Source organism: Lipotes vexillifer, unplaced genomic scaffold (assembly GCF_000442215.2).
Source record: "Lipotes vexillifer unplaced genomic scaffold, Lipotes_vexillifer_v1.1 scaffold911, whole genome shotgun sequence".
Classification (NCBI taxonomy): domain Eukaryota; kingdom Metazoa; phylum Chordata; class Mammalia; order Artiodactyla; family Lipotidae; genus Lipotes; species Lipotes vexillifer.
Genome location: NW_006781377.1, coordinates 2899299 through 2908268, shown reverse-complemented (window position 1 = coordinate 2908268; position 8970 = coordinate 2899299). Strand labels below are relative to the sequence as shown.

General features: G+C 46.4%; 1 protein-coding gene across 1 annotated transcript in view; it reads right to left on the bottom strand.

Moving 5' to 3' along the window:
* Positions 1-8970, bottom strand: part of GRIN2B (glutamate ionotropic receptor NMDA type subunit 2B) — a 296216-nt gene that overhangs the window by 35991 nt on the left and 251255 nt on the right. Inside the window, exon 8 of the mRNA XM_007454634.1 lies at positions 5333-5562. Within this exon, the coding sequence (XP_007454696.1) occupies positions 5333-5562 (230 nt within the window). The remainder of the gene's footprint in view (positions 1-5332; positions 5563-8970) is intronic.

Sequence of the window (8970 nt, the reverse complement as noted above, 5' to 3'; positions counted from 1 at the left end):
TTCCTGCTGCTTTCCCTGGTGGGCTACTTTTAGCTCACTATTCCAAGACCTGATGATGGTCTGGGCCAGGACCAGGGTGTGACAGATCAGGCTTGAGGTCAGCTGTCTCCCACTGGCTTCTGGCCTAAAGTTAACAGGGCAAGGAAGCACCATTTGTACAGTGGCAAGCAAGGCCCATTTCCTCACCCATGCTCAAATGCCATCTAAGCATCACAGATCAGTGTAGTTGTGTTGTAAATATGCTTATCCCCAGGCTGGTTTTCTTCCAGGATGCACACTGACACATTTGTTTGTGTGCTGATTTAAAAAGTCATACACTGCCTATCTGCCAAAAGGACATGAGACAGCTTCCAGACTCTATGGAACTTCTCAGAAACTCAGAATAATCATTATCTAGAAAAGCCACGGGGTTCTTACTTAATTTTTAGAAGGCTATCCTGATTGCACCTTCAATGTTGCAGGCGAAGATGTCTGCCCGCATTAACCAGATAAACACCTTTTGACATTTAAAGTTCATAAAGTTCCTGTAGTTCCTTGAGGAAAAGAACAGCAAAATACAATGCTGGCGTATGTCACACTGGTGGCAGGAATGTGTAAGGCAGGACGCAGCCTTGGGAGCCCCCTGGCCTGACGGCAGCCCCTAGTGACCTTGGCAGCCTCTGCCTCCCTGCAGGCTTCTTTCACCCCCTGAACCTATCACTGACGCTTCTCTGTCCTGCTGCCACCCCTCTGCCACTGTTGGAGGGTCCAACAGTGGCTTAAAGCTCACGGTCACAATAGGCCCAGGCTAAAGTCCATCTGTGGGCCATGAGCCTGCCCAGGTCCAGGAAAGCACCACCATTCTCTGTTCAAAGGAATGCCTCTGAAAGACTTATTAAATAAGGGGCAAATGTTAAAATACTATCTAATTATTTTGGATCAGTTAATCAGATAGCTCCTCTTTAATAGAGGAAAAGGACCCCACTTGTTAAGCTTCGGGAAGGTAGATGGGAAGGTCAGGAAGAAAGAGGATTAACTGGAAAGCACACTGCAATCTGAACACGGTGGCACACGGCTGAGGGGCTGTTGGCCAGCCGGGAACATCAGAAGGACAAATGACTTAACCTCTCCAAGCTTCAAGTTCCTCATCTACAAATGAAGGTGTTGTTATAAAAGCACCATTACATAAGATCATCTATGTAATGTATTTGGCATTACGCCTGGCTCCCAAGAGCTGAAAAAAATGTGTGCAGAGATATCAGTGTTGAAGTCATATTAATAATAATGATAATTGCTATTATTATTATCAGTACTAGTGGTAGAGGTGGTGGTAATAGCAGTCTTGGTAGTGACAGTGTACGGTGACCTGAGAAGGGTTAGGTTAAGTGGAACCAAAACTGAAGGTCATTGAATGAGAGGGTAGGAGGTTCAATGAGGAAGTGGGTGGGGTGCAGGGGTGTCAATACCAATCCTTAGCTGTGTCATAACTTTGTCTGGGATTCACTACAAGGGAGACATCCTGGCAAAGTGACTTTTAAAGCCAAACACACAGGAACTCAAACCCTGGCTCTGTCGCTTGATAATGTATGACTTTAGGGAATCGCGAAAGTTCCCAGAGTCTCAGTGTCCTTATCTGTAAAATGGGAATAGTCATACTTGATGAAGATTATTCATATAACATATATGTAAATACGTAATGTATCCAGTGCCCGGAAAATATGTCTCCTGTTCACCTGGCCAAACTCTCCACCATACTGTGGTTGGCCGACTGCGAAATGAGAAATCCATCTGGATAGCTGAGGATATGAGAATGAGCACTGTGGCCTCTTTGTTAAGAGAAGAAAGATGTCACCAGCTTCCTTATATCCTCCTCCCACTGGGAGAGCTGATGGAATGTACAGTAGGGCTGCTAAATGTTAGAACTTGCACCCATATTTAGTTATAGCATGTAGTGGAATAATTCTGAATTCAGTGATGTAATGTGCTATTGCAAGATGGAAGCCATCCAATAAAAAAGGAGCCCCCAAATAGGATTTCATGGAAATTTAACTCTGAACGTTCTGACTCTGTACCTTAACATAAATGAGATCTGGGAACATTTTCCTGCCATAAAATTGAAGACAATTTCTTAAAATATCTAAATCTAATGACTACAAATATCTCCCCATCATCATTCCAAAATATTTATCATTCGGTCTGAGTTACATAGAAGATATGTCATCCGTGATAGTCAAAACAAGTATAGAAACGCTTCTCCACTTTAAACGTTACCTTCCTTGATGAAAATTTAATTACACTGAAAAGAGAGTCTTCAAAATCACCCCATTTCTGTTCTCAATGTTATCGTTTTGAAGACTTTATTATTTTCTTTTGCTAAATTCACAGAATATACTTCCTCTCGTGTAAGTCATTCTCAAGACTTAGTTTTCTTTAGGTGTTTTGAAGTAAAACTAATACGAATTTTGACATTTTAAGTGTACTTTCAGAAAACTCTCTGACTTATAATACTGTTCCTGACACTGATCTGCAGTTGTATGTCATTGGTTACTTAAATGTTTTCTATACTTCTGTAAATTATGTTGACAATTTCTGGTCAGATGCTTACAATTCACTATTTTGTCATTTGCAGAGTTCTGAAATGGATCAGATAATCATTTTCAAACTGAACAGCTGTTAAAGGGTTCTTGCTCTCTTGCTGCTTTCTTTGCCTGTAATGCTTAGTCCACTGCTCTGTGCAAGAGACTCTTAAATTAGTATACCACCTCTCCCTCTCTCCCTACAGACTTTTTGTAAAAATGATAACCAAGTTATGGTCACTGACCCTGTGAAGCTCATGGTCAAATAAGGGGAGATATGGACAGGTACACGTCTGTAGATTACAATGTGGGAGACAAGTGCTATAATAAAGGCATGAATGATTGCCATGACAGAGGAGACAATGGCTAACTTCCCAGATGAGCCCAGATGAGAAGGCTTTACAAATAAAGGGATCTCTGATCTGTGTCTTGCAATTTCAGTAGGAGTTTGGTGAGTGAAGGAGTAAGGAGAACACCCCAGGCAGATGCAGAGAGGCGTCGCCGGGAAGGGTAAGGAGGCAAGGATGCCTAGAACATAGGGTGCAAGGGTCTATGCACTGGCTGATGAGACGGAATTGCTGATGCACACTGGGAATCATTTGTAAAAGCTCTGAGCACCACGCCTGAAAAAAGTTGTCTTTATTCTGTAAGCAATGGAGCCACTCAAGTTCTTTAAGCCAAGATGGGACCCAACTTCTCAGAATATAACCAACGTGGTGTGGAGGACAGACAGGGGCAGAGCCTCTCTGTTCAAGCAGCCCAGAACGATATGTTCTTTCGAAACCACAGCAGGGAAAACAATCTCCCTCCATCTCAATTATGCTTTAGTTCAAGTAGAAAATCATTTCAGTTGTTGCCGGATGGCCCTTGAGAGGATGAGAAACATAAATACAGTGTCCTAACCAATTCTCAGAGGAAACGAAAGAAAACACTGTGATAATAGTGGTGGATCCCCTACTTAACAGCCCAGAGTCCCCAGAAGGGCTGTGGCCCACCACCCTTCGACCATGCTATTTACTGCATGGTGACACGGTCCCACCACACTCTGCGTGGGGACATAATCCGCCACACCTCTGCTGTTCCCTGATGTGAGGATATGGTCCTCCGTACCCCTGACAGACCCACACGTGGGGACACGGTCTGTCACGCTTCTGACACATTCGTGTCTTAGGGCGGCCGTGGCCCGCCTCAGCTCCGCCACATCCAAGTACGGAGCCCTGGGAGATCAGCTGTTCTCAGCACCACGACTGCCCAGGTCACAGAAATAGGCACAAAAATTAGTTGTAGAAAGGGATGAAGGGAGAGGTCTAGCTCAAAGTTTCTGAGAGGATCAAAATGGTAAAGGAAGGATGCTGACAAAGGAACAAGGAGAGAGAGAAAGGTTTAAAGTGAATTAAGTAATAGATGGATGAATATCTGAAGAAATGCATAATAAATCATGAGTTAGAAGAAAAGAAGCAAAAAAAAAAAAAAAGCTTAAAGATAAGGGAGAAGGAAATAGAAGAGAGGGAATGTTTTTGAAAGTAAGGAAGAAAAATAAAGTGAAAAGGAAGACAAACCAGAGAAACAGCCAATCTAAAGAGGTGAACATCGTCAGTGTTCCACGTATGTGTGTGTGTGTACACACATATACACATATATGCATATATATACACATATATATATATTTTATTCCCTTAAGAAGGTGTTTGTCTTCCTTATGCTTTTGAATGTCCTTGGTGAGTAGTGACGAGTAGATGGAGAAATCATAACTTGAGCCCCCAAAGAGAGTATCTCCTCCTTGTCGTCCTTCTCAAACCATTTGCTAAGTGTTTAAGGTTTTGTCTTGGGACAAGCTGACCCATGTGATAAAGCATTAACTACATATGACCTATGTGGTCTGAACACACATCTGTCTATATCACATAGTTTCATCCTGGGGGAAGGGGTGGGAAACCACATTTTCTAAATCTTAAGGGAACAGAGAAGAGGAGACATTGTAAGTGAAAGTCTCCAGAGTGATCTGGGGTATCCAGGGGCTCTCCTGGGCACTCCAGGAAGGTAGCCGCTAGTACTGGGGTTGGACCAGAGCTCCCACGGAACCTGTGCTGCTTTCAGCAGACCTAGAGAGTCACATGTACTGAGGCTGGGTTTTACACATCCTCACCCAGAAAACATGGCAGCCAGCAGACACTTACTTCCCTTCCTCTCTTCACGGCACAGGCCAGCAGGGAGGCCTGCGGTTGGTATGGGGACAACCCATTCATCGGCACCCCCCGACCCAGTTAAATAGCAGCTACTTTTCTTCAGGACACAATGAGAACAATCCTCCTCCTCGACCCTGGGAACCCACGAGTGTGCAGAGGAACAAAGGGGGAGCGTGCAGGCGAACAGCCCTGGGAGGAAAATGAGGACCCGCGATGGGCCGGCACCCTCGGCGTGGGTGCGCGGGGCGGCCCTCTAATAACAGCCCAAAGGTGCAGCCTTGTGCTGCTGCTAGGCCACCTGAGCGTCCCAGACGAGAGGAACCCTGTACTCAGAAAACCGCTAACACACCAAGCCCCTCATTTGCGGCCCAGGGCGTGCTGGTGACAACCTTTCACAAATGAGAAGGCGAACGTGAAGTAATATTATTTCGGTGGGGAAACTGAATTCTACTCCTGTGTCCCAATTTCAGACGCCATAAGGAAGAACGGTCGATTCTAAAGATTTAGGAAATTAACAGGTCCGTGAGAGCTCCGAGTACGGCTGAGAATGGGACTGGGGGAAAGATGGGAGGTTTCAAATGGTGCTCCTACCTTTTTGTCACTCAGGCCAGAAACCTGGTCCACATACTCCTCTTGGATCATGAAGGCAGCTAAGTTGGCAGTGTAGCTGGCCAGGAAGATGACAGCAAAGAAGGCCCACACCGACACCATGATCTTGGAGGTGGTCCCCTTTGGGTTCTGCACAGGGACGGAGTTGTTAAACACCAGACCCCACAGTAACCAAATAGCTTTGCCGATGGTGAAAGATGGGCCACCCGGCTCTGGCAGGACAAAAAGACAAGGACAGAAGGTTAAGACAGAGTCGCTGGTTCTATTTAAACTTACAAGTACATAGAGCTGGTAAGTTCCTGCTCAGAGCAGGAAACCCGCCAGCAAAGCCCCAGCCCTAAAGCTACCCTTAGGCAGCTTTTTCAGTTGAGAGCTTGTGTCTCTCTTCTCCTGGGACCCACAGGAAGGTGGAAGAGAAAAACCAGAGGCCTGGGGTGTGTGCGGGCTCTTACTCCAGCCAATGATCATGACTCAGCCAGGGCGCCGCAGGAGCCAGCTTCCTGCCCTGATGGATGTAAGACCCTGAAGGGCCCATCAAGACTGAGTAACGAAGGCAACCATCTCACTGTGGCCACACTTGCATCCTCATTACCATGTTCCCCAAATTTGTATTTGCATCTACCGAGAAAGCATTTCAATTTCAAAGAAGGTCAGCAAGGGCTTCCCTGGTGGCGCGGTGGACATAGAGCTGGTAAGTTCCTGCTCAGAGCAGGAAACCCGCCAGCAAAGCCCCAGCCCTAAAGCTACCCTTAGGCAGCTTTTTCAGTTGAGAGCTTGTGTCTCTCTTCTCCTGGGACCCACAGGAAGGTGGAAGAGAAAAACCAGAGGCCTGGGGTGTGTGCGGGCTCTTACTCCAGCCAATGATCATGACTCAGCCAGGGCGCCGCAGGAGCCAGCTTCCTGCCCTGATGGATGTAAGACCCTGAAGGGCCCATCAAGACTGAGTAACGAAGGCAACCATCTCACTGTGGCCACACTTGCATCCTCATTACCATGTTCCCCAAATTTGTATTTGCATCTACCGAGAAAGCATTTCAATTTCAAAGAAGGTCAGCAAGGGCTTCCCTGGTGGCGCAGTGGCTGAGGGTCCGCCTGCCGATGCAGGGCACGCGGGTTCGTGTCCCGGTCCGGGAAGATCCCACGTGCCGCGGAGCGGCTGGGCCCGTGAGCCACGGCCGCTGAGCCTGCGCGTCCGGAGCCTGTGCTCCGCAGCGGGAGAGGCCACGACAGTGGGAGGCCCGCGTACCGCCAAAAAAAAAAAAGGTCAGCAAGAACCTTGTGGGGTCTTTTTCTCCCCCTAGTCATAGATCTCCAATTTCATTCACAGATGCCGCTTTGAATGCAGTTGATCCTGATTCTTCTGTGGCTTCCAGCTCTTAGCACTCAATGCTTTGAAGGCAGCCTTGACCTCACTCCAGTGCCAACACCTCCCATCTGGTTCCCTCCAGTAGGGCCTGCCTTCCGTGTAAAAGAATACCAGGCGGCCCAGAGAGTCTGCCAGAGATCCCTGGCTTGGCCACATGTATCTGAGGGTGGAAAGGGAGGCTGCCTCTGTCCTCCACCCGACCTTCACACAGATCACGCAGGGCTTCTGCATACGTATTTATTGTGACCTCTCTGCTTTCTCTGCTTGGCGATGGTGAAATCTTGCCTGCTGTCTGCGTCTGCATGCAGCCCCTCCACTGCAGAAACGAACATCTGCCTGCACAGTTTTACAGCACATTAGCACAGGTGTTTCGATGCTATCTGTGATCCTGAGAGCATCTGCTCAGCCACCTAAATCATCAGTGACTACACATGTCGAGCCTAAGATCTAACTGTGCACACACATCTGCGTGAGTGGACCTTATTTCATGGAATAGATGCATAACTAAAAAACTGTTTATAAATCCAAGTTCTGTGCATTGTAAAATGCCCCAAGGAGACTTGATAGTTAAAGCGGCCCCATGTTGAGTTCTTTGGTGAAGTCAAGCATCCTTTGGTAAAGTGAGTAATCGTAAGCCCTGGCTCTGATATTTGTGTCTGAATTTTTGCCTCTTTGATTTTCTTTGCGGGGTCGGGGAGGGTGAACACTAGCTTTGGTTCCTGACATTGTCAACATGTATGTGTACTCTTGTGCTTCTCGGACGTTTCACTTCTTACTAATGCCCACCGGGATGGGGAGTAGTCATGGCTTTTGGATGACCCTTTGGCACAGGCAGGAAGCCCCTGACTATTCCGTATTGTGGAGGCATCCGTGTCCACCCCAGAAGGCACACCCCAGACGAGGAGGCAGGTCTACACCTGGAAAAACCTCAGTGCAGGGGCGGCTCATAGCCTGGACTGTGAATTCAACGGAAGCACAAGGGGAGCTTTGACAAAATACTGACACACCATCCCCAGAGATTCTTACTAAACTGGGGTGAGGTGCGGTGGTTATTGTAACATGCAGCCAAGGTAGAGAACACTATTTTGAAACATACAATGGTTCAAGTCCTGCTCTGGACTTAGTGAATCAGAATATTAGAATATGAGGTCTATGCATCTTTGTCTTTTAAGTGCCCCACAGGTAATTCTTATGTGTAGCTGGGGTTAAGAATCTTTCCTCTTTGACGCATAATTCCAGGATAGAGCTCACATGGTGGATGGGAGAAGACGCAGAGAAGGCATAATATTTCCTAATCCCGGTGCCCTCAGGAAGTTTTAGAAGAGATATCTATAAGGACCCCTTGGCCCCCTTCAGAAATCTGGTAAACTTTTTGTGAAGTCTCATAAATGCCTCAAACACATGGGTAGCCCTCACATCTCTGGACCTTCCTAGCCAGGAAGATGCACCACCCGCAAGAGTAGCTGTGGGTGAGAACTGTTATCTCCCAGCCGTTTTATTTCAAACACCCAACTCCTCTACCTCCTGGCAGAGAGACGTAAGCCGGGGACACAGGCTTTGGGGATCTTGTACCTCAGAGGTTATCCTTTGGCTGTGGAGAGCTGTTTCAGCCACAACTACCCTGCATGTACCCTGGGGTAACCTGTTTTTTCTTACTCTTGATACATGTGTCTAATCAGCCTTGTTAGCACATCTGATCGGACAGACTGCTCATAGCCTAAGGTTACCAAGAGAGTTTCCTCTGACATGTTTATGTTACACCTTTCTGCTGCCAGCTTTGATCTCACTTGCTTAGAGGTGGAACGGGGCTTGGGGTCAGGCTTGAGGCAGGGAGGGGACATACAGATTCAAACTAACATCTAAATTGGGGTCTTTGTGTGTGTGTGTGTGTGTGTGTGTGTGTGTGTGTGTTTGCCTCTTGTTGTTTATTTGCTTTAATAATGGGAAATGATCAGAAAGTTTTGGAATCCACACAAGTTTTTGTTAAGGGGTTCAGTCACACAGTCTAGAAGATAGGTAATAATAGAAGAAAGATAAAAGTTTTTACATTCATGCTCTACTAAGTTTGGGCTACTTAATAGAATGGCTACATGTGCATAAAACTTAAAAGACTAGAAGTATATATACCAATATATTAACAGACATTATTTCTTGCTGATAAACTTACGGGTGATTATTTTTAGTTTTATCTAATGCATTTGCAAATCTTTCATAAATTCCACAATAAACTTTAAAAGTCAGGATAAAGCTCCAC